The 26,291-nt window shown below is 48.1% G+C and overlaps 1 protein-coding gene across 10 annotated transcripts in view; it reads left to right on the top strand.

The window, feature by feature from the left end:
* Window positions 1-26,291, top strand: part of LARGE1 (LARGE xylosyl- and glucuronyltransferase 1) — a 635,729-nt gene that overhangs the window by 561,652 nt on the left and 47,786 nt on the right. For all 10 annotated transcript variants that reach the window (XM_035261739.3, XM_054245858.2, XM_035261475.3 and 7 more), the window contains 2 exons: window positions 13,000-13,163; window positions 24,007-24,285. In XM_035261739.3, coding sequence (XP_035117630.2) covers window positions 13,000-13,163; window positions 24,007-24,285 — 443 coding nt within the window. The remainder of the gene's footprint in view (window positions 1-12,999; window positions 13,164-24,006; window positions 24,286-26,291) is intronic.

Here is a 26,291-nt window from a genome sequence, read left to right as displayed (position 1 = left end):
GTGTGGTGGCACATGCCTGTAATGCCAGCTACTCGGGAGGCTGAGGCAGGAAAATCACTTGAACCCAGGAGGCAGAGGTTGCAGTGAGCCAAGATCATGCCACTGCACTCCTGCATGGGCGACAAAGCAAGTCCCTCTCTCAAAAAAAGGTGAGAGGATTTTGATTTATTATTATTGTTGTTGTTGCTGTTTTTATAGGTATTTTGGATGTAGTGAGAATTCTTTTAGGCTCCCAATGGCAGGACAGGGCACCTATGGAAGGACCAGAGACATGTGCTCACCAGGCCTTTTATCAGAGTGGTCCTGGTCACAGTGCACCCCTGTTCCTCTGTTATTGGGTCCCCAAGTCACAGTGGATCACCGCTGGCTCCGGCCATTCTCCCTATCACCCTAGATGCCTTCTCAGCATCTGCCCTCCCTCGCATCTGATGATAGAGGGAAAAAAAACATGAAACCCTTGAACTCTTTCAGATTCTGGGAAGCACTTAGAGGTTTCAGCAAACACTGTTCTTACGGTTTTTCCTTCAGTTCTGTTTGCTCACATCCATATTTGTCATCATCGAGATTTGAGTGTCCATGCGGCACATTTTTCCAAACATTAAATTGCGACTCTTCTCCTATCTCGTTTTTTGCCGCACTCCATGGAGAAGCCTCCAGTGAAAGGCCTTGCAGGATGAAGCCGTCAGTAATCATCCGTATCGGTGTGCTCCCATGCCATGCCGCTCAGTGTCATAAAAAGTGGGGCTCCTTTTATAAGTGACTAGCCAGCTTTTCTACCATCTCCTTCTCCTGGGGGGGATCATTGAGGTGAGGAAGTCATCGGTGGTCTTTCTTGGAATCTGACCGTATTTATTTGCTCAGTAAGAAGGTGTGAATGCTGGCCAGTTGCCAGGAGCCACTTAGAGCACCGGGGTTGAACTTAGAGGCTGGGCCCGCTCCTGTATGTAAGTGGCCTGCTGCTTAACAGCTCTTAGAGATGCCAAGAGGAAAGTCTGTCCAGATCAAGAGGCTGATGAATGAGAGAGCAGCCTGCTCTAGGCAGTCACCATGGCCGTCACCCCAGTCTCTCTCCCCTCTCCCTTGACCACTCTGCATGGGCCACACCCACCTCCTTTTAGTGCCTTTCACATTCCAGGCTCACCATAGGACCTTCCTGCTTGCTCTTTCCATTGGTGGGGACGCCTTGTCCCTTTGTGAGACCAGCCTGGCCAACGTAGCAAAACTCGTATTTGTAGGGTGATGCGTTATTGTCAAGAGGGCCTTGCTCCACCAAAGAGACTTTCCAACTAAAGGAACCTCATCTTTTTAAAATGCAAAGCCATTAAAATAGATAATTTTTAACCAATTTGGGCAAGAAACCTTGCTGCTAAAATATATGCCTTTCCTTTAGTCACCAAATACTAAACTCAGTTTAGTATTCTACTCAGTTTACAATTTTTGATGACTAAGCTTGCATTGAAAAGGCTGGAGGAAGTGAGGGGGTTGGCCAGAGGAGGAGAGATAACTGTTTATCAGGGCAGGAAATGGCTCCAGACTGTTCACTGCTTTTTATGCGGATTCCCTTCTGACAGCTGTCACTTTCTGGGGTTGCGTCCTTGTTCCTTCTTTCCAAGGTGGCCAACGTACCGCCCTTCCCCCCAAAAAAAGTAGTTAATTTAGAAAGACTGACAGTAAAAGAATGATCTGGGCCAGGTGTGGTGGCTCATACCTATAATCCCTGCACTTTTGGAGGCCAAAGTAGGTGGACCATTTGAGGTCAGGAGTTCAAGACCAGCCTGAATAACATGGTATGAAACCCCGTCTCTACTAAAAATACAAAAATTAGCTGGGCGTGGTGGCGGGCAAAATTACTTGAACCCTGGAGGCGGGGGTTGCAGTGAGCTGAGATGGCGCCACTGCACTGCAGCCTGGGCAACCAGAGTGAAACTCCATCTCAAAAAAAAAAAAAGATCTGTTGTTAGGTTAAAAGATAGAACATCCACAAAGTAAAAAAAAAAAAAAGATAAAAAGACGACACCAATGAATTTTTGAAGGTATATGGAATTGTAAGTCAGCAGCCATTGTCTCCATCCCCTGTCCACAGCAGACATCACTAATTGATGACTGCATTATTCCCCTAGGCCCAACTCCATTATCCTCCCCAAGACAGCACTCTGAGAATCAGTGTTGATCTCCTAGCCTCCTAATGACAGCAGGGAACCAAAGCCTGCTGGGTATCCCTAGGATAGGTATTAGTCACTCTGGTCTCTTCTGCACGAGCACAGCTCTTTGTGCTGTTCCAACACCTTTCTCTGCTTGCTTCTAGCTTTTGGGAGTTGGAAATGTTCTGCAGGGAAAGAAAGAAACAGAAATACAACTTTAATCCTCACCACAAAGGTAGGGAGGCATTAGGAGTCACATTTCACAGATAAGGAAAGGAAGGCTTCAGAGGAATGATTGACTTGTTCAAAGCCATACAACTCCTAAGACCTGGGGCCGACATTAGAAACCAGGTCTACCTAACTCTAAAGCAACGAGACAAGGAAGTGCTTCCCAAATGGATGTCGCTGTGTATGTCCTATTCATATAATAGTAACTTACGTTATTACATATATCCAGGTTATTCCACAATTCTCCTAATTGTTATATGGATATAGTTTTCTTACTCTTTCACTAACCCTTCAAGGTAGTGACTGTTATCTCCATTTTATACAGAAGGAAATAGAGGCTCAAACAAGTGAATACACAGAACAGGTTGGTGGCAGAGCTGAAGCCATTATCAAGCCCTGATTCATACTTGAGTGGTCTCTCTACAAATATTTAAAATACTCTCCTATCTAAAATTGCAATGCCTGCCCCATATCCCAGCACTTCCTCTCTCCAGGGCTCCTTAGTTTTTCTCCATAGTACTTATCACTAATATATTCATGACTTATTTATTTTTGTTGATTATGTCTCTACCCACTAGAATGTAAGCTCTGTGACTACAGGGCTTTTTATCTGTTTTATTCATCAGTATATCTTCATTAGAGAGTGCCTGGCACCTGATACATGCTCAATAAATCTTGTTGAACAAATGAACTAGAACTAGTCCTTTTCTTTCGTTTTTTTTTTTTTTTTGAAACAACAGTCTTGCTCTGTCACTGCCCAGGCTGGAGTATAGTGGCACAATCTCAGCTCACTGCAACCTCTGCCTCCTGGGTTCAAGCAATTCTCTGCCTCAGTCTCCTGAGTAGCTGGGATTACAGGTGCCTGCCACCACGCCCAGCTAAGGTTTTTGTATTTTTAGGAGAGACGGGGTTTCACCATCATGGCTGTGCTGGTCTTGAACTCCTGACCTCATGATCCACCCACCTTGGCCTCCCAAAGTGCTGGGATTATAGGCGTGAGCTACCATGCCCAGCCAACAAGTTCTTTTCTTGAAGCATTTGTGGTGTGCCAGAAACATCCCCCCACTTTAAAAATTTGGCCCAAGCTGGGCGTGGTGTCTCACACCTGTAATCTCAGCACTTTGAGAGGCTGAGGCAGGAAGATCACTTGAGCCCCAGGAGTTTCAGACCAACCCAGGCAACATAGTAAGACCTCATCTCTATGAAAAATAAGCAAAACACACATGCCTTGTCCTGGCTACTCAGAAGGTTGAGGTAGGAGGATCACTTGAGCCTGGGAGGTGGAGGCTGCAATGAGTCGAGACGGTATCACCCCACTCTAGTCTGGGTGACAGAACAAGACCCTATGGCCCTAGACCAGACCTTTCACTTTAGGCATACCTCTAGCCTTACATGAACCTCAGTTTTCCCGTCTGTACAATGGTCAGTAAATGAACCCACACCAGGCTACTTGAGGCGAGTTAAAGGGGCTAAAGCATTCAAAGCACTATACAACCTAGGCAGTTATTGCCACGAGTGTTTTCCAGAAAGCCTGCCTTGGATACCCACTCTGTCAACTGCTGTGAGATCACTGCATCACCTCTGAAATGAAGAAGGCTTCCAAGCTCACGTCTCTCACTCTGTGAAGGTGATGGGCCACGTTCCCTGATACTAAGCCCACGAAGAGGAAAAGACAACAGCATCACCTCAATTAGAAGTTAAAAATAAGACACATATAAACAGATTTTATAAACACTTTATGGCGTCACCTTGCAAGGCAATGCCAAGAAACAGATGGCTCTGTGGAAACAGCTGTATCTCAGAAAATCCCTGGAGAAAGCCTGGAATGCATTCCTGCTCTCACGTGCGGGCCACGCGTCACCAGCTCTTCAGTCCCGCAGCAGGCAGCAGAGCCCAGGGCAGACAGCACCCAGAATCCTGAGACAGGCTGGGCTGCTCAAAGCCGGTCTCCACGGACCCTGCAGGAATGTGTTAAGCTCCAGAGAAAGGGTGTGAAGGGAAGAGGAGCTGTGAGATCGAGAGACTCAGTGGACACAAACCTGGGCCACAGTTTCCCCTTGTGGCCTGGCTGCTTCAATCCTGTTCAGCTCCAGCTTATACAGAGCCCCGTTTCACCCCTCTAGGTGCTGGTTGCCATCTCTCTGCACTTGCCAGCTGCTGGGCCTCCCTTGGCAATACAGCAGCTCCCGTGCTTCCACTTCTTTCTGCTCGATCTCCCTCTCTCAAGTGGCGTCTCTTACTGGTGCAATTGGTAAGAAGGCATCTGGAATGAGGCTGCCTCATGTGAAATCCCAGGACTGCCAGCTGTGGGATTTCAGGTGATCTGCTTAAACTCCCTGCACCTCAGTTTTCTCGTCTGTAAGATGGAAATCAATTATTCAGACCTGATAGACTTAAGAGGAATAAATAAGGAAAGACAAGCCAGGAGCTTAGAGCAATGTGGCAAATGGCAAAGGCCCCCCAGAATGAAGGTTTGTGTTATGATTGCATTGTGTGTGTGATTAGTGACTGGCTTCATTGCCTCTCCTTCTAGACCATAGCAACAATGTAAGTTGCAGAAACAGGAGCTCACTCCCCATTCCTAGCACAAGATTTGGCATAAAATAAGAGCCTCTGAATTGTTTGTGATGCATAGATTAATACTGATAACTGGGAGGGAGGAGACCGAGCCTTTTTCTAGTGTTTTGTGGAAACCACAGGGACAAGCTTGGGTTAGGTTTCAGGAGACCAGAGTTGGAGTCCCAGCTTCTCTGAGTACCTCATGCTCTCATCTGTCAACTGAGGGCCCTAAGGGTAGCCTTGCCTGTCTCTTACACATACTGGGGAGGAGCAAAAATGAAATAAATGGATATGAGGCCACCAAAAAGTCAAAGTGCAAAGCAACATGCTCGAGTGGTAATTTACCCATCGGTGATTTCACACATTGCCCCGAGACATCAGAAGGAGGGGTGTCACGGGAAGAAGGAAACAGTGGCCTCCGAGATGCCTTATTTGGTTCATTGTACGATCTCTCCATCACTTACAGGCTGCAAGCGTTCAGGTGTGCCTGTTAAGGTAGCACAAACAGCTGTAATGTGGCTAAACCTGCTGAAAGTTTATTACTTGCAGAAAGTCCAAATGGGTGTTCATGATTGGCAGGTAGTTTTTCTGCAGTTTGGAGGACCCAGGCTCCTTCCATCTTGTGGCTCTGCCCACAAAAGGACCCCAGCCTGCTCTACGGAATTCTCCTGCTCTGGCTATCAGCCAGGAAAAGAAAGTGAACAAGGCTTGTGCCTGAGCGAGGCTTGAGAGTGGTGTCTGTACTAGCCAGAGCCTTTCCAGACTCCACTGGCCAGAGCTCTATCACGGAGTTATTCCTAACTGCAAGGAGGCCAGAAATACAGCCTAGCTCTGTGCCCAGGAAGAGAGAAGAATCTGGATATTGGTGAGCCCAGGATGTTTCTGCCACCGCAGGAAATACATGTATTGAGTCCTTTGCAGTCACAGAATCATCTACCATTAGAACTAGAAAAAAGCTCAGAGGCTGACCAACTAGGCATTGTAGTGACTTGGTTACATGCAAGAATTCAGAGGAAATACACCTGGGTTTGAATCTCTGCTGCTCTGTTCGTGCATCATGTAACCTTGAGCAGTGGCTAAACCTTTCAGATGATGGATGTCTTCATCTGCTACACAGGACTAAGAGTGGTTCCCAGTCTGTAGAGTTGGTGTATTACATGAGAAAGAACCTGCAAAGCCCTCCCCAATTTACCTGGCCCAGTGAGCATATGATCCTTGAGAGTCACTTTATGAAGCCTAAACCCTTTGTCTCACTATTCATAGACATGATTTTCTCAAGGTCACATATAAAATGAGTGTCAGAGACAGTCAGGTCTTGCTTTCAGTTAACCCCATAATCTCCCTCCTTAGTTTGCCCAGCTGTGAACAGAAGTCTCTAAGGCCAGAGCCCAGGGATACACTTGTTCTCCCTCTGGATCCTTGGGCATAACCAGCCATCATTTCTGGCAGCTGAAAAGGTCAATCTAGGCCACTTTCCTTAAGGATGAGGAGAAATAAATGCAAACTGCTTCAAGGGCCATTTTCCCTTGAGTCCAAATCTCCCTGTGCCTCGGCTGGCTGCCCAAAGACGCAATTTAGCAAATGCATTTTATCTCGGGAGAAATCTGTCTTTTGTTTCTGTGCCTCCCTTGTCAGGTACCCTCTGTTCCCTATGACAGTGGCCAGAGAGCAGAGTACAGCAGCATCCAGACCCTGTTCATGAAATACTCCCTCCGGCCCTGTGGCTCTCACCCAAACCCTGGGTGAAAAGGAAGCAGTTTCTTCTTTTTTCTTTTTCTTTTCTTTTATTTTTTTTTGAGATAGAGTCTTGCTTTCTAGCCCAGGCTGGAGTGCAGTGGCACAATCTCAACTCACTGCAACCTCTTCCTCCTGAGTTGAAGCTAATCTCCTGCCTCAGCCTCCTGTGTAACTAGGATTACAGGCGCTTACCACCACATCCAGCTAACTTTTGTGTTTTTAGTAGAGACTGTGTTTTGCTATGTTGGCCAGGCTGGTCTCCTGACCTCAGGTGATCTGCCCGCCTCGGCCTCCCAGTGTGCTGGGATTACAGGAGTGAGCCACTGCCCCTGGCCAAGGAGGCAGTTTCTAAACTGCTAGAGTCTTCCCCTTGAGATAACATCAGCCACTCAGGAATAAGTAAGCCTAGCTTCGAATTTGAAAGGGAACATAATATAATCATAACCACTTCTCTTAGGTTTCTGTAGCACTTTACAGTTTACAAAGCACTTTACATGCATGAGCTCATTTGAGAAAATTGCAGAGAATTAGTTAACTATAGAAAAGTTTAAGAAGCCAATAAAATTCATCTGTGAATCTATTCAGAAAATCTTTGTTAACATTGTAAGGTGTTTCCTTCTATTTTTGAGTGTTTTTTTTTTTTTTTCCATTTTGTTTTTCCTGCATTGGGACCACACTTTTTCAAGCCCTGCTTCATTCGCAGAACATTATGTCTTCCACCATCTCACCTGATTCTCACATCCATCCCCTGGGAAGAAGTAGTTGTGTTGTGAAACGTCCCTGGTTAGAGTTGGAAGACTGGATTCCCGTCCTGGACTGCTGCTCGCTTGCTGAAGCAGATTACTGAGAGCTCCTAAGCCTTAGTTTCCTTTTTTGTACAACAGAGATGTGTGCTGAAGGATTCAGTTGATGAAGCAGTGCACCTGCAAACATTTAGCATTGCACCTGTCACATGGTAGGTACCCAGATCACATTAGCTGGATCAAGGTGCAAAGCGCCACGTAGATGAGAAATGAGCTTGAAACTTCAAGGATGGCATCTGGTTGGCCCAGAGTCCTGTGGACAGGTATGTCTGACAGCATACCTGAATTTCTGCAGTGCACACTGTGGTTGGTAAATGACAATAATCCCTAGATAATACCCTGTAAACACTGCGAGGGCTACAGGTGAGCCTGGAATGTGGAAGCCACCAAATCCTATTATTGGTTCCGTGATGTTTAGAGCTGGAGGCGGCCTCTTCCCAGGACTGCCCTAGCCAGTCCCACTAGGGCACAGTGTACTTTGGAAGTTCTGCGAGCACCTCAGTTGATGTGTGCTGCCTCACCTAACATGCAGGGGCTCAGCACATCCAGCAGAGGCTTGCTGAATATCCAAGATGGATAACATCAGCCACACAGTCAGCAATAAGCAAACCTAGATTAGAATTCGAAAAGGTACCTGATATAATCATAACCACATTGCTTAGGTTTCTGTAGCACTTAAGAGCTTACAAAACACTTTACACGCATTAGCTCATTTGAGAAAATTGCAGGGAATTAATTAACTACAGAAAAGTATAAAGAAGCCAATAAAAGTCATCTGTGAATCCACCACTCAGGAAATCTTCATTAACATTGGATGTGGAACCTGGATATTTTAGGTTCCGGTTGAGAAATGAAGGGGATACAGCTCCTGCTGTTAGGAACCCACCATATGGATGCTCTTTGGAAAGTGATTCCTGGAGCCGTTTACCTAGAAATGTCTTTTCCCCCAAGTCAAGGATATGGACCTATGTGTGCATAGAAGGGGAGAAGACGCCAGGCGCGGTGGCTCACGCCTGAAATCCCAGCGCTTTGGGAGGCCAAGGCAGGAGGATCACCTGAGGTCAGTAGGGCATAACCAACCTGGCCAACATGGTGAGACCCCGCCTCTACTAAAAACACAAAAATTAGCTGGGCATGGTGGTGAGCGCCTGTAATCCCAGCTACTCAGGAGGCTGAGGCAGGAGAATCGCTTGTACCCGGCAAGGTGAAGGTTGCAGTGAGCCGAGCTCATGCCACTGCCCTCCAGCCTGGGCAACAGAGCATGACTCCATCTCAATCAATCAACTAATCAATCAATAAAGGGGTTGAGAAAGCCCCACATACACATGTGTTTCTCATGCTCCGCTCACTAATGCTTTTTCTCCCACGGTGAGGACCAGCTACTTGTTTAAAGCCTCATCAAAAAAGGGCCCATTTCTCCACACACATTTGCCTACCACACTCACACCCACACACATTTCCACTCTCCTCTTCATGGAACTGGAAGCCATTCATTCTTCTGAACGTATTAAAACAGAGACCAAAACCAAAGAAAAACAAAAGCCAACCCTGCTCTTGCACAGAATTCTGGAGATGTTTATTCTCCGGTGGGAGATAATTCCTTGTGCTTTTTTGCAGTATCGGTGAGGGAGGTTAGGAGCATAGCATTTGGTTACGTTTTCTCCTGGGAGGCAACATTACGGTTTATAGGCATATTTGAGGCCACCAAGGAGAAGGCCAGGGGAACTAATATTCATTAAATATTCCTGCCCACCAGGCCCTTGCCATCAGTCTCCTTCAGGTGAGGTTTGAGGACAGAAAGGGCAGTCCACATATGTGTCTTCAGGGACCCAGCTGTCTCCCTTTCCTGTGATAATAGCTATGATAATAAGTGACATCTGTTGAATCTTTTCTTCCACCTCTGTTTCTGTATATGCAGCATCTTTTCGACTCTTCTATAACCTTCTGGGGTAGTGAGTATTGTCACCCTCATTTTACAGCTGAGGACTCTGAGGCTCAGAAAGGTTAGGTCACTCACCCAGTTAACCTGAGATCATCCAGGCAGGGGTGGGTTAGAACCAGTAGCCTTAGCCACTGTGCTGCATCTGCGTCTTCACATGAGACCAAGCACGCATCTTTCCTGAAGCAGCAGCATGGTGGTGGAGGGGTACAGGCCCAGGTTTGACGCCTTCACCCTTCTTAACTGTCAGATGAGGCTGCAGGTGACTCACGGGGGGCTCTGGGGAGGAAAGGAAATCACCTGTACCCAGCACCTCACGTGGACCTCCGCACATGCTTGTCTGCTTTCCAAAAGCTTTTCAGCCATCACAGACCTTTGGATGAAAATTTCAAAGCAAATGATGGGCTGAAGAATGGGCTTATTGATCATTTTCTGCACATATAATTAGAGGACACAAAGGGAAAATTGGAAGGATAGGTCTTCACAGGGATTACGGGTTTTTTTGTATACAGCAAACACTTTTCAAGCATCCGACACATGGTATCGTGCGCCTGTCACAGCTCGGTACTGTGCTGGGGACAATGGTGAAGTGTCACAGTCTCACCAGGAAAGTTGCCCTTAAGTAATTTCAGTTCAAGTTGACAAATGCTTTAATGGACTTACGAACTGAGCGCTCGTGGAGCGTCAAGAAGAAATGGATTCCTTCTACCCAGCAGGATCAGCAGAGGTCTCACAGAACTAGGTGCCATCTGGGCTGAATCTTGAAAGGTAAATGGAAGGTTTTTTAGGTGGAGGAGAGTGGAGTGAGGTGAGGGAAGGTATCGCCAAGAGGGAAGAGCATGGCACCAAACAAACTCACGGAGGTGTGAGGGAAAGGCAGGTTTGGGTAGCACAGAGATCGTTGATGGGGGGCACTCTGTGCTCCCCAGACACAGAGTGCTTGAGGGTGATGAGTCAGAGAGAACAGTCCATAATTGTCAACAAGGAAATCAGGATTTAATCCTTCAGGTCAGAAGGAAGCAGTGAGTTCATAGATCTTAGATGGAATGAGAATTTCAGCTTTCTTGTCTTATTAAACTGTTGGCATGGTGAGAATCTTCAAATAGGCAAGGACAGCAAATTGACTTGAAAAGGAGAATATTCCTAGTTGCATCCTCTTAACAGTTAAAAATTTTAGAGATAGCTGAGAAGGTTTCACAGGTCATTGGATCTCAGCCAGTTTCCCAAGCTGCACTTGGAAATGTGTGAGTGCATTTGGAGTTGCACGGAGCTGTCTGAATGCTACAGGCATTTCATGGACAGGACAGGAGCTCGGGAGGTTTACTGCCCTTCAATAGGCAGGACAGGTCCCCATAATAAAAAAATGCCCCCCGCAAAATACCAATAGCACTCTATCAGTATGTATTGCTCACAACCAGCCTTCAAGAAAAAGTATTTATTGGCTGGACATGGTGGCTCACACCTGTAATCCCAGCACTTTGGGAAGCTGAGGCGGGTGGATTGCCTGAGGTCAGGAGTTTAAGATCAGCCTGGCAAACTTGGTGAAACTCTCTGTCTCCTAAAACTACAGAAATTAGCCAGTCGTGGTGGTGAGCGCCTGTGATCTCAGCTACTCGGGAGGCTTAGGCTGGAGAATCACTTGAACCCAAGAGGCAGAGGTTACAGTGAGCCGAGATCGCACCACTGCACTCCAAATGCACTCACACATTTCCTGGGTAACAAGAGCGAAACTCCGTCTCAAAAAAAAAAAAAGTACACCTCCTTAGAAAAACGTTTCCTGATATTTGGCTAGGTTGGTAACCCTTGCCATGGAAACTTTCATCTGTATTCTCTCATGTGATAGACACGGCTGGTTTAACAGAAAAAAAGAAACAAAATTGGAAGCAGCCCTGTGACCTTTGGCAAATTATCATTGTTTTAAAAGTTGATTTTTACGGAAATACAGATTGCTATTTATGAGGCCTCCCGTTCTAAGTGCACAGTGTGTTGAATTCTCACAAAAGTGCACCCCATGTACCCTTCAGTCCAGTCATGACAGAGCGGGTTTCTGTCACTCCCAACCCTCTCCTGCCTCTTCCCAGGCCCCTCTCCCACCCAACATGCCCTGGTCCAATTTTTGTCACTGTGGATTAGCTTTTTGCTAAATTGTGTCATTTTTTAATTTCAGTTCTTCAACTATGAAACATACATCATCATACCTGCCTGGTAGGGTTTGCATGAGAGCTGTCCGATAGCAGCTGCAGATGTACACGTCTGTGTATCTGCCTCTGTGCATCTGAAACGTTAACTCCTTAGCTCCCTGTCAGCAGCTGTGCCTGCTCTTTTCACAAGTTGGTGAAGGAAGAGAGCAGGACGGCTAGTTAAGTGACTTCTACAAGCAGATCAATGAAGTCAGACTTTAAGAGAGCTCAAAAAAAGAGAAGAGAAAAAAGTATGGATGCCAAGATTCTGATTCAACTTAGGTGAAATGAAAGGAAAAGAGCGGCTGTTTGTTGATGTGTTGGTTGTGGGTTTTCTTCCGAGACCTAGGACAGAGGTTGAAACCAGTGGCTCTAGGGGGAGAAAAGCATCAGGCACACGGAGGTTCTTTGCAGTTTGACTGTTTTCTTCTTTGGGCATTTTCCTGTGTTACTTGTTTTTGTCGTTGTTGTTTTTCACAGAGTCTCTGTCATCCAGGCTGGAGTACAGTGTTGCAATCTCAGCTCACTGCAACCTCCACCTCCCAGGTTCAAGAGATTCTCTTGGCTCCGCCTCCTGAGTAGCTGGGATTACAGGCTCCTGCCACCCTGCCCACCTAATTTTTGTATTTTTTGTGGAGTTGGGGTTTCACCATGTTGGCCAGGCTTGTCTCGAACTCCTGGCCTCAGGTGATCCGCCTGGCTTGGCCTCCCAAAGTGCTGGGTGGCATGAGCCACATGTCCGGGTCATTTCCCTGTGCTGTTTGAAATTGTTATGCTGAGTTGTCTAAGAAAACACTCATTTTTTCTAAGGAGTTTCTGTTTGGTTATATGTTTTTCAGTGAGCACCACTGAGTTTGTTCTTAACTAAGAGCGGACTTGTTTCTCGGGTGCTAAAGGCATCTCGTTTTTATTTGTTTTGTTTTAAAACAGGGTTTTGTTCTGTAGCCCGGGCTGGAATGCAGTGGCGCCATTTCAGCTCACTGCAACCTCCACATCCCGGACACGGATGATTCCCCTGTCTCAGCCTCCTGAGTACCACTACAGCCGCACACCTCCACGCCCAGCTCATTTTTCTGTTTTCAGTAGAAACGGGGTTTTGCCTTGTTGCCCAGGTTGGTCTTGAACTCCCGGGCTTAAGCAATCTGCTTGGCTCGGCCTCCCAACATGCTGGCGTTACAGGTGTGAGCCACGGCACATGGTCCCTAGGCATCTGATTTTTACCATCACCTTTTGAAAATTAGATTACATTGCAGAGGGAAATAAAAGTGATGATCCCATCCAGGTATGTCTGACCCATCAACAACGTCCTGATGGGTAAGAAACTCATCAAGGAGGGCAGGGCCCAAGGGGCCAGCTCATGGGCCCCTCAGCCCTCTTCTTCACGTGCCCATGACCTCTCTCGTACCCTGCAGCTCCAGAAGCAGCTGTCTGAGCTGGATGAGGACGACCTGTGCTATGAGTTCCGGCGAGAGCGCTTCACTGTCCACCGCACCCACCTCTACTTCCTGCACTACGAGTATGAGCCTGCGGCAGACAGCACGGACGTCACCCTGGTCGCTCAGCTGTCCATGGACAGGTACGGCAGATGGCCTCACCCACCCCGGCCTCCACACTGCAGCTCTCTGCGTGGAGGATAGACAATGGTGAAGGGTGTGCTCACTTTGTAGCAGATATGCTAAGATTAGAGGATGGAGAAGGAAGAGATGGCTCTTGGATTTAGAATATAGAAGCCTGATAAGGGTGAGATTATGTCCCATCCCCTCCTCCAGCGCTGAAAACCAAGGGCTCTTGTCTTGTTGTCTGAGGATAGATGAAAGGATCGATTCTTAAGTAGAGCCCTACTGGAATTACCTCAGGAAAAGGGGGAATGGCTGCTTGTTTTCCTTCTTTGTGTGTTGATGAAACGAACATCCGTCAAGCATTTCCGGGCAGTACTGACATGAGCTCCGCCCTGATGTAGCCTACAAGCCAATGCGCTGCTTCCCAACCTTCCCAACCTTGTCCGGGGAGATTGAATATCCTCAGGAGTTGTATAACATCTTCATGTCCAGGCTGCTGTGCAGACCAGTTAAGTAAGGATCTTTGTAGAATAGAGCCCTTGGCATTTGTTTTTATTTTTGGTGGGGGGAGTGGGGCGGGGGATGGAGTCTTGCTCTGTCACGCAGGCTGGAGTGCAGTGGCACGATCTCATCTCAGTGCAGCCTCTGCCTCCGGGGTTCAAGTAATTCTTTTGCCTGAAATTTCTGAGTAGCTGGGATTACAGGCATGCACCTCCGTGCCTGGCTAATTTTTTGTATTTTAGTAGAGAATGGGTTTCACCCTGTTCCCCAGGCTGGTCTCAAACTCCTAAGCTCAGACAGTCCACCCACCTCAGCCTCCCAAAGTGCTAAGATTACAGGCGTAAGTCACCGTGCCAGGCCGGCATTGTTTTAAGCTTGTAATGTGTAGCCAGGGCTGAGAATATGGAGCTAGTGACATAAACAGCAAAAAACAGTTTTTAAGAATGACTGTAATTGCATAAGTGCTCTGAAGGAACTGGGAGGATAATCCCGGTGCCAGGTTTGGAACCTTCTTTAGGTAGTGTGGTCAGGAGAAGGCTCTCTGGGGAAAGGACATTTCTACAGAGACCTGGAGGACAAGGAGAAAGGGTCAGGTGTGCAAGTTGTTGAGAGAAGAGTGTTCCAGGCAGATGCAATAGCAGGTGCAAAGGGCCCTTGGTGGGAAGAATGCCTGCACATCAGACACCTCACAGAAGACTGAGGTGGCTGCGGCATCATAAGGGCTTGGGAGGAAAGTGGCATGAGAAAGATGGGAGGAGCTTAGATGCTCATGAGATACTCTTAAGTGTGGCAGGGAGTTATTGAATAAATGTATGCAGTTAGATGATCTAATTTATATATTTTTAAAAACATCTCTGGCTGCCAAGAAGTGAATGGATTTGAAGCCCGAAGGTCACTCAGCCAGTGTTACATGGCTTTTCTATACCTGACCATGGCAGGTGCCCCTTCCCGCCTTGTCTGAGTGGCTTCCACTGCAATTTACACATGGCCCATGGTGGCTGCCCTTGCCCCAGCTCCCTCTCGTGTCATACCCTCGCAGCTCCTGTGATCAGAAAGGAAGTTTGATTCCTCATTCTGCCTTTTGAGCCACCTCAGAGATGCCTATCCAGCCTACAGATGGGATTCCATGGGACTGTCCTGAGGAGTAAAAGAGCTAATGCCTGTACGGTGCTGATGACAGTGCCTGGCGCATGATGAGCGTTCCACAAATGCCAAGTGTCATGAGTCATGAATGATTGAAGAATGGACAGATAGATGAAGGCACAGACGCCGAGACACAAAATCGTTTTCATAAAGTCACCTGTGAGCTCCAGGAAGTGAGGAACCTTGCGTTGGAGGCAACCTGGGATGATTCATGTTGAGGGTGGCTCAGGGAAGTGGATTCCTTCTCTGTGAGTCTTGCCACATGCAAGCGAATTACCTCATGCATAATTAAGTGGCTTTAGGGGCTGGTGGTCTCCAAAAGAACCTGGAGAAAGGCCACTGGAACTCCAGGGCACAGAGAACATGGAGATCCTAGCAGGTGACAGGTAAACACAACATGAGACAAAAGAGCAAGGGATAAGTATGGTGGTTCTGGCACCAGCTCCATGCTTGACTTGCTGTGAGGGCTCTAGCAAGGCCTGTCCCTTCTTGTGGCCACAGTTTTCTCATCTCCACATCCACGTGGTCACTCAGCAAATAATGCACAGCGTTCTGTACTAGGCACTTCAAGGGAGGGGGATACGGTTTAAAAGACCTGTCCCTGTCTTATATCCTTCCGTGCCTTCTACTCTCAGTCTACCAAGCCTCCAACTCAGGGGCCATCTCTCCTCGGACACATTCCCTGCCTCGTCCTTTCTCCACCTTCCTGGGCTCCTGTAGCATTGGTGAACCTCCTGCATGGCACTCAGAATGCATCATCCTTCTGTAGACCTGTTTACCTGTCAGTGGCAGGCAGAGTTCTGTAAGCGCCCCCCAGATTCCTACGTTCTCTGTGCACTGGAGAACCAGTGGCCTTTCTCCAAGTTCTTTTGGAGCCTATGAATCCCCAACAGACCACCATCCCCTGAAGCCACTGAATTATGCCTGTGGTCCTTTGCTTGCCTGTGGCGGGAGCCACAGCGAAAGGAATCCGCATATCTTCCTGTTATTAGGCAACAAAGCACCACACAATGAACAGCCTTAAAAAAGTACAAGTTTGTTAATTCCAGCACTTATGGAGGCCGAGGCAGGCGGATCACTAGGTCAAGAGATTGAGATTATCCTGGCCAACATGGTAAAACCCTGTCTCTACTAAAAAATAAAAAAATTAGCTGGGTGTGGTGACGCATGCCTTGTAGTCCCAGCTACTGAGGAGGCTGAGGCAGGAGAATTGCTTGAATCTGGGAGGCAGAGGTTGCAGTGAGCTGAAGATCGTGCCACTGCACTCCAGGAGCCACACAGTTAAAAAAAAAAAGTACGTATTTGTCACCTAAGGTAAGATGTTAGCAGGGCCGTCTGCCCAGGGTCTCAGGACTGAAATCTCAAGGTATTATCCAATGCTAGGATGCCATCTGGGGATTGGCATCCACTTCCAAGATCATTTGGGTTGGAGAACAGTTCAGTTCAGGATGGAGGTCCCGTTTCTTTGCTGGCTGTTGACTGGCATCCCCCTCAGCTCCTTGAAGCCACTCCCAGTTCCTACAGTGCAGCCCTCTCCCTGCAGGGCAGCCCACTTCTTCAAGGCTAGCAGGAGAACCTCTCTCTGGCCCATGATACCAGAGTCTTTTATAACATAACATGATTACAATATGATATTCTCAAGCCCTGCCCACACCCAAGATGGGGATTACACATGGCATGTCCACCAGCGGGGCGGGAATCTGGGTGGGGTAGGGGCTCAGAACTCTGCCTGCCACTGCCAGGTACACAGGTCTACAGTAGGATGAGTTCTGAGTGTCATGTAGGTCCAGTGATGCAACGAGAGCCCAAGGAGGTGGAGAGAGGAAGAGGCAGGGAATGTGTCCAAGGGGAGGCAGCACCTGAGTTGAGTTGGAAGCTTGGCAGACTGAGAGTGGAAGGCACAGAAGGAGAGCAGGAGGGCTCCCCGAGGAAGAGCATGCAGCATGTTCACAGGACAGAGAGGACTTCGGGCCCCATGGGGAACAAATAGTGAGGTGTGGTTAGGGCTTAGGGTGTAGGAGGGAGAAAGAGGAGATCAAATCCACATGGCCAGGTAGGCAGGGGCTGGATCACAGAGGGCCTTGGGGAAACCAGGGGATGTAGCCAGCCCTTCTAGCTCAAATCTGGCATCCTGTGTGGCTCCATAGGGACACCCAACCAGTGTCCCAGAGTCACCCCTAAAATTCTCAAGTCCCTTTGGTTTCTCACCCAGATTGCAGTTTGGACACCCAGGCTCCCCATCACTAAGCAGCCACACCAGGAAGTCACCTCACCACACAAGCCCCTCTTCACACGTGTGTTTCCTTCTCCATGGCATTTATAGTAAAAAGAAAATTGAATCCTCCATATCAGCGCTAAATGATGGTCTAGATTGATCTGCTCCCCTGCAGGCGGTATGACTGCACCTGGCCCCTCCCATGAGCTACCTGAAGCTCAGGTGCTGTAATCTGTGCAAGTGGGTGGGTTCCACTTAACTTAGCCAGGTGCCCATCTCTTCAACCGTCACTGGTTCTCTGTTGCATTCAGGCCTCCTGATCATGCATTCAGATTATCAGCAAAATATTCTGAGTCAAGGTTAGTGGCCAGTGCCTACCAAAGAAATCTGATATACTTTCAGGTCAAAATAAGAAGTTACATAACAGTGAATGACACTTGGTCCTTGGAGTCAGGCCCTGTGGGTTCTTTGTTGCCCTGTCACTTTATTTTTGGACATGTCACATAACTTCGTTAAGCCTCAGTTTCTTCATCTGTACTGTGAGAGTGATAATTATGCCATTATCCTCATTATCCCTAAGGTGGTTGTAGAGAGCATATGAGAGAAGGCATGCGCAGTGCTTAGCCCTGACACACAGTCAGAGGCCCCCTAAATGACACCAGTACTGTTGACCAGAATCTTCACATTTGTGATACTGGGTAAAAAGGCACTAGACAGAAGGACCGAAAGCTCTGGGTTCAAATCCCACCAACTCATTCAATCCTCAGCTGGTGTTCTGGGCAAGTCACTTAACATCACTGGGTTTCTGTTTTCTCCCTCTATAAAATAGGGTTAAAATTACTTGCCTCACAGGGTCCTGGTTCGGAGCAATGAAGAGATCCTCTGTAAAAGCCCCGAGCACATATCTGACATCCAGTAAATACTGGCTACATCTGCACATCCTTACGAGGGCATGCGCATGTGATAGTTGTTTAGGAGAGGTAAAGCAATGCAGTAGAAAAGGACAAAAGCAAGACTTGGATTCAGAGTACACAGGTGCCACTTCCCAGCTGTGCTTTTAGAGCCTCACTGGACTCATCTGTGACATGGGGATAATGTCAAACTCACTGATGACTGTCTGGGTTCTACAGACTAAGACGTAAAGTGCCTAGTAATTAGTTGATGTGAGCAAATACTTATTTCCCTTTCCTTCATGTTTCTTAACTCTGTGCTGGCTATAGAATTTGCTATCTGGAATTTGCAACCAAGTAGAACAAACATGTTTCTAGTTATTAACAGCTCAAACCCATCCTTCTGTATACACTTGTTAACAAGAAGAGAATACAGGCAAAACCGAGTCCCTCCTTCTCTTGCCACTGGGATCCATCCTTCTGGCCTGGGCTGTGGACAAAATCCATTTAAAAGAAACTCTGGGCCCACTCACATCTACAGCGAACACCGACCAAGCAGTCGTTCCTTCAAAGCATAGACAGCCCAAGCACAGCAGACACACAATACTCTCCTGTATTGAGACATGTATCACCATCAGGACAATATCTGTGTGAACCCAAGGGATTCCAAGCCCTAATGAGAGGTGCTTAGCAGGCCGCAATTCAAAATTACAAAGTGGCGCTGCGAGCTGATGAAGAGTGGGGGACATTCCTACAGCCACTTCCACTGCATCAACCCATCCGATTATGATGCAGCACGCTGACTGGTGCCTGTTGGATTGATTTTTAATTTAAGAAACATTTCAGATATGTTTGTAAACCTTTGAGTCAGAAGTAGGCCCTACGTGAATGCCACAACGAATTAGGAAAGCCGGCCTTTGCGCTCACGTGCCCAGCTCCCTCTGGAATTCCATTCAAAAAGAATGAACATTGCAGCCTGGCGGTGGAGTCAAGGAGATCTGCTTCTCCTTCAGCTGGTCAGAACTCTCCCCTCGCATCCCAGCAGAGGACAGCAATGGCCGAAGGGACAGAGGGAGCAGATCATGAGGGGACACCCATCTTCTGACACACCCGGCCAGGGAGCCTGGTTCTTTAGTGTGCCTTTGACAAAGATGTTAAGTGCTGACTACAGTTACAGGGCCCCATGGGGATGATGGGTCTCTTCTCTGCCCTCTGTGAGTAAAGGAGAGCATGGGGTGGGCTCACAGGGCCCCACTCCTTACAACAGCCTTGCTTCAAGCCTGCTCCGGGGACCAGCAACACAGCATTGCATGGGAGCTTCTCAGACCTCCTGAACCAGAATCTCTAGGGTGGGGCCTGGAAATCGGGGTTTTAATGAGCCCCCCAGGTGATCTTAAACAAGCTGACGTTTCAAAACACTGACTGTTCAGAGACTGAAAGGTAACTTTTTCTCCATGTAACAGCTAGAGCAATGTTTTAAAAATGTAAGTCAGGTCACATCATTAAAACCCTCCGATGACTTCTTGTTACATGTGAATCAGCATCTCACCTGCCTGCTGTGGTCTCCGAGGCCCATCAACCTGGCATCTGCACACCCCCCTGACACTTTAATCTCACCTTCTGCCCCTCACCCTCCTGTGCTGCACCCACACTTTGCCTGTTTCTTCCTGCTTGAACATGTTGAGCTCATTTTTACCCCAAGGGCTATCCCCTCTTCTTGAAAAGCTTCCCCCTGAGACTTTCACATACTTCTCATTATCTGCTGTAACAAAATGCCATAATTATTTGATATATAAACAATGGAAGATGCACTTCCTGGCTCACAGCTAGTGCCTCATTACCAAGTCCTCACATGGTAGACAGAGCCAGCTAGCTCCCTGGGCCTCTTAAAAGGGCACAGAGGCTGGGTGCGGTGGCTCACGCCTATAATCCCAGCGCTTTGGGATGCCAAGGCAGGTGGATCACCTAAGGTCAGGAGTTCAAGACCAGCCTGGCCAACATGGTGAAACCCCGTCTCTACTAAAAATACAAAAGTTAGCCAGGCATGGTGAGACATGCCTGTAATCCCAGCTACTCAGAAGGCTGAGACAGGAAAATCAATTGAACCTGGAAGGTGGTGGTTGCAGTGAGCTGAGACTGCACCAGTGTACTCCAGCCTGGACAACAGGATGAGACTGTCTGAGAAAAAAGAAGGGCGGGGGGGCACGAATCTCATTCCTGAGAGTTCCAGATTCATGACCTAATCATCTCCCTAGTCAAACCTCGGGTTTCTTGATTGTCTTTTTTCCCCACTAGAATAAAAGCTTCCCCACTAGAATGAAATGCAGGCACCCAGGCCCCTTGTCTGTATAGTATTCCTGATGCATTGGACATAACAAATATTAGGTGAAGGCATGTTTGAGCAGGAAAATTGAACCTAAGTAGAAACTTCCAGCTATCATGTACTGAGTACCTGCTGTATACCCAGCTTTGCACCAGACACTTTGTATCATTATCTCATTTAATCCCCAAATTCAGCCAGATGTTACTACTTCACAAACTGCCCTGAGTCTTAGCAGCTGACTACAAGCACGGTAATGAGCCTGCGGATCTTTGGATTGGCAGTGTGGGGAGACTCTGCTGGGCTCATTTGTGTGACTACAATAAGCTAGGTAGCTTTTTGGGGGGTTGTCTGCCTGTCAGGCACAATTGGAACCCCAGGCAAGGTGGCATAGGCTGGTTCACATGGCAGTAGGCACAAGCCCCTTATCGCAGCTCTGCTCTGGTCATGTGGCCAGAATTCAAGTGGGAGATTCTTTCCGGAGGTTATGGATAGGCAGAGAGGGACGATTTGTAGCTATTTTGTTTTCTAACAAAGGCATTATTATCCCCAAAATACATGTGGACATTGAATCTCAAAGAACTGTCACTTGCCCAGGAATACTGACACAGTTCAGAGGACAAATCCAGGCCTGTCTGACCCCAAAACCTACAGTGGCATGCCTGCGACAGGCTACGCAGCCTGCCTCACGGACAGTGCACCGGATTAGAATGGGCCGCCCTGGTGGGTGTGAGTTACCCAGCTGAGTGGTCACTACCTGGGCTGCTTGGTTTTCTGATGCTCTAGAATTCCTTCTAGAAATGCTCTAGAATTTCTTCTGGGTTTCTGACTTGGCCGTCTCCCTACCTGCTCCTTTATGACTACACAGACTGCTTGAGGCTTCCAGCCTCAGTGGGATTCTCTGGAGTAGCCCCGGCCTGTTTTTTAGATCTGCCAGAAATTTCTGAGCCTTTGCCCACCCCTTCCTAGATGAAGCAATGGTGGTCTCCATGGGGAAGTGGGAACCAGCATGGGACACAGAGGCCTTCTGGATTTAGGGTCAGCTCTTCCATGGACTCATCCAGCTAAAGAAAGCGTGGGCATAGAGCCTGGCGTCAGCAAGAACTGCACAGGAACGCCCTTAGGGAACAGACGAGGGGAGAGAAGCATGAGAAGGGACAAGGGGATTGTGGAGCTTCGAGACAGATACCAGGAGGAACTGAGGAGGGGCAGGAGTGGGGAGGCACTGACACCGGGAGAAGAACACACTCTTATTTGGGGAAACAGTCAGTGAAGCGAAGGTATTTGGGAACTTGGTTCTCAGCCTGACCCCAATCCATATTAAATAATGATCTGGGTCTGGGCCTTGGGGTTAGGTAGACCTGAATGTGAATCTGTGTCCTTTGCTTCGTAACTGCATGACTTGAAAGAAGTTATTTCACCCCCTCAAGCTTCCTTGCCTGTAAAATGGTGATGAGAATCTCCATTTTACAGTTACTGCGAGGATTAAATGTGATAGCCGCAGTGTGGCGAAGACCTGGCAAGTAGCAGGTGAAAGGGGAGATGGATGAGACGTGACCATTCAGGGCAGAAAGGTTGGTTCTAAGGGAGTAAAGACTGGAGGGATTGGGGCTGGGGTAGAAGCAGCAGTGGGTTGTCACCATTCCATCTCGCTTGTGTTTGGCTGCATTATCTCTACATGTACAGCACTGTTGAGAACCTCGAGTATTTTTCTGGTTTTTTTTGTTGTTGTTGTTTGTGTTTCTTTTGAGACACAGTCTTGCTCTGTCAGCCAGGCTGGAGTGCAATGGCACGATCTTGGCTCACTGCAATCTCCGTCTCCCAGGTTCAAGGAATTCTCCTGCCTCAGTCTCCTATCTCCTGCCTCAGCCTCTCAAGTAGCTGGGACTACAGGCGTGTGCTACCATGCCTGGTTATTTATTTTGTATTTTTCGTAGAGACAGAGTTTCACCATGTTGGTCAGGCTGGTCTTGAACTTCTGACCTCAAGTGATCCACCTGCCTTGGCATCCTGAAGTGCTAAGATTACAGGCATGAGCCACCACACCCGGCCTCTCTGTTCTTACTCTAAACTTGGCTGAACTTATGAGAGGGACCACGGCAGGGCCTGGGGCAGGGCAGGGGTTCCTTGCTTGGAAAACTGAGACAACAGAGGCAAAAACCAAGCCAGTGGGAGAATCCCAGGAAGTGGTCTGCTCTTCGTGCCCAGCCAAACCTCCCTCCTGCTGCCCACTTCTTTCTGCAGCTCTCATGTCTACATGCTGGAAATGATTCTTTTGCTCTCCAGTCCTCAGAGGATTTGTACAAATGGCTCTCTCTTGAAGTGCAGAGTCCCCCACTTTTGCAGAAGGTGAAACAGGTGCAGGAGGTATAATTCAAAATTCCAGATCCTCAGAGCCCAGGAGAGGGCAGGCCCCTACAGCAGAAGGCTAACACAAAGTTCAGCGCAATTAGGCTGCGTGAAGAATGCAGTGCCTTTTTAAGAAATGGCTCTAGTCAATTTGTTTAGCAGGCTTTATAATGCATGAGAAATGGAGAGCATTTTGCACTGGTGAGTATCTCAGTCCTCCGTATTGAAAGAGGAAACAAATCTGGGCAGTACCGATTCACAGAATTACTGAGAGGAAACTCTGGAAGTCATCAAGAAGGCCATTGAAACAAGATAGTTGTGCCCATTTCCTTTAGTTTAGAAGCATGGAAATGCATGGAATCGATTTCCTGGTAATCGTCCGAATAAAGTGGGCATTCTGACCAGGAGACTGCTGATTATGTACCTCTTGCTGGGTAAGAAAAAACAATTCAAGTAGGCTTTTGCTGTTTCTTAGCCACAGATTTTATGTACCAGGCACTTCTAATGCCTTTGAAAGAAAATACCTTTATAGATCTACGTTCAGACGTTTTCACAGAACCCTCTCTGTTGCAAGCCCCTTTTGTTTTGTTTTTTTTCTTTTTTATTTTTTCACTGGGCTCTGTTTTCCCCATCTCTCCCTGGCTCTGCATCGCTGAGGTAGCCTTGCAAAGTTGGCTGGAGCCCTGGGGCAGTAAGGGCTGTGAATACGAGTGTTGAAGACAGCATCACCCCAGGTAGACTTGGTTTCCAGCATTCACATGTTTTTCTATTCCCTTTTTTACTGTTATTCTTTTCACTGAGGCCGGGGTCTGTCTCATCAGGGTACTGTCTACACATGTCTGCCCTATAAGTGCAAGTGGCAAAGCCGACTAAACATCTGGTGCCTCCATTCCTCCATCAGAAAAATGGGGAGAATGAAAGCTAGTGCTCAGGGTTATGGAGAGAATTCTGGAAAGCTCCTGGCACACTGCGACACAGCTGTGAATATAGTTGTTCCCTATTCGTGTTTACTATTTGACTGTTCCTTGTAACTCAGTGGCCTCGGTTTGTCTAAGTCCTCTCTGGCTGGTCACTGCCTGAGATCAGCAGAGCCGTTACACACCTTTGCAGAGAGAGAAGTGTAAGACTTCAGGGCTGGAGGGGTATCTTCAGATCATTTAATATACTCACCACCCGACTTCGAAACGAGGAGTCTGAGGCTTATAGTGTGTTATGACTTTATATCACATGTTCAGTTGGAAGCAGGGAACGACAATAACCAGCAAGGTGAATGTTTTGATGCCTGTTTTATAGGTAAAGGAACTGAGTGAGTCATGTTGAAAGCAGGGATTTGATCCACAGTTAGTTGATAAGTATCACTGGAGGCAGAGCCCCACAGCAGGCCGGGCTGATGATACATGGACGGTCCAGGTTCCCCAGCTCACCCTCCCTGTCTCTTCCAGGCTCCAGATGCTGGAGGCCATCTGCAAGCACTGGGAGGGGCCCATCAGCCTGGCCCTCTACCTGTCAGATGCCGAAGCCCAGCAGTTCCTCCGCTACGCACAGGGGTCCGAGGTACTTATGAGCCGCCACAACGTGGGCTACCACATTGTGTACAAGGAGGGCCAGTTCTACCCCGTCAACCTGCTGCGCAACGTGGCCATGAAGCACATCAGCACTCCCTACATGTTCCTGTCTGACATTGACTTCCTGCCCATGTACGGGCTCTATGAGTACCTCAGGTAAGGACCAGCAGGGGCCTGGTCATCAGGCTGGAAGGCACACAGGGCCATGCAGTGCCAGGACCAGAAGGCCCTTAGGGTCATCATCTAGTCCAACAGTTTTCTTTTCTAGATGGGGCAGTGGAGACACAGAGGAGAAGGGACCTGCCCACAGCCACCCAGCAATAGAGTTTTCAGTGAACAGACTGGAAACTGAGTTTGCAGAAGGAAGTGCTGGTGGCAGAGCTTCGTCCAGGGAACATCTCTTGTTGTCTGCCAGCCTGTTGCTCTTTCTGTAGCATCTATGAAAACATGCCCTCCTCCTTCCAGTTGTGGATCAGACAACCTTCATATAACCCAAGAAAGATTATTGCCCAGTCTTTTAAACCGTCTAAGTGATGATGATGCCTAGCCCTTATGGAAGTGCTTGCCATGTGCCCCGCACTGTTCTGAGGGCTTGACTGGTAGGATCTCATTTCCTCCCCCAGAGTCTCTGCCATGGCTAGTGTTATCATCTTCCTTTTCCAAATGGAGAACTGTGGGAACGAGACCAGAAGCCATTGGCCCAGGGTTACTCACTTAGTAAAGGGAAGCTGGGTTGAAGCAGCCAGTCTGACTGCAGAGCCAGGTGCCTAAGCACCATCACGACTGCTTCTGTGAATTTCCAGCGTCCCTTTCCAGCACGCCCCACATCGTGGGACAGGGTATCAGCATCTGGAGAAAGCTCTCGGCCAATGGAAGGCTTAGATGGCTGTGTGAAGAGTGCATTTATTATAGAATAGTACACAATTTGGACTGATTAGAGCTACAGAAGTCACATGGCCCAAAGGTCCCATGTATGAGAAAACTAAAGTCATATACAGTATCATGGTCCAATGATATTTTTTAAAAATCCTTTATTTACTGTCATTGGTCAGCATGAGTGATGTTTACACCAAGTCTGTCTAGATCCAGGTATCATGAGAGGTGGTTTGCATATATCATCCCATTGGTTCTGTGCATCGAACCCAGAGGCCGGCATGGCTACCTGCATTCTACAGGGAGGAAGAGTGGGGCTCAGAGAAGCAAAATAACAGCTCAAGTCCAGAGAGCTCACACCAGGGTGTGAACCATCATCTGTAGCCTCAAGTTTGTTGGTCATGCTGCTTCACATTATTGGGAGCTCAGCGGTTTCTATTTGTTCCAAATAAGGCAGGGTCTGATTTCTTTCTCTCTTCTCTTGTCCTTTCTCCGTCCCTCCCTCCATTTAACTCTGTCTCTCTGTCTCTTAGTATCTTTCTCTGTCTGTCTCTGTCTCTTGCTCTCTTAAAAAAACCTTCCAGGTGTCTTTAAACCTTTTGCAGGGAAGCCAGAGCATAGGTTTAGTATGCACACCCTCCGTTGCCCTTCTTCCTGTGGAGCAAGGTTAGGCAGCTTGTGTTCTCGCTCCAGCTTCTGAGTTCATGTCCTTCCAGAGGCATCTCCAGGTTTCATAGTGTTAATCCCTCCCCCGGGGCTGGAGGAGTCCCTACTAGACTCTGTTAAAATCAGTACGGTGAGCAACCTTCACGGCAGCATGACACTAAATTGGGGATGGGAGGTGCTGTGGTACCCAGCACCACGAGCCTCAACCCCTGACCCACCAGGTTGCAGAAGTGGAGCGCTCCCTCTAGCCCCAGTGCCTGTGCCAGCCCCTGCTGGATCTCAGAATCCAGCGTGTGGAGCCAGGGTGCCCCCATGTGGCCAGACAGGGCTTGCATCCGCTGATGCCTATAGATTTCTGAAAATTGGGCAGCTTGCAGGATGCCAGGCTCCCAAGGGGACAGATAGATGATGGGAGTGAGTGCCACCCCAGACCAAGAAAACAGGCTTCAACGTTGGACCCCTGCCCATCCTCCACCCCTCTGGGACCGTCCCTTCACTCCTGCCAGTCGAAAGTGACCTGGCCCCATATGAGTCTGTGGCCTGTACCCTCCCTGTTCAAGGACTGTTTCATTATTTGACCTCACGGGCATCATGTTTTAAAAACCAGCTATGAACAGGCTGGG

This window comes from Callithrix jacchus, chromosome 1, assembly GCF_049354715.1.
Source record: "Callithrix jacchus isolate 240 chromosome 1, calJac240_pri, whole genome shotgun sequence".
NCBI lineage: Eukaryota > Metazoa > Chordata > Mammalia > Primates > Cebidae > Callithrix > Callithrix jacchus.
The sequence above is the reverse complement of the archived record's forward strand: the minus strand, read 5'-3'. Positions and strand labels throughout refer to the sequence as shown.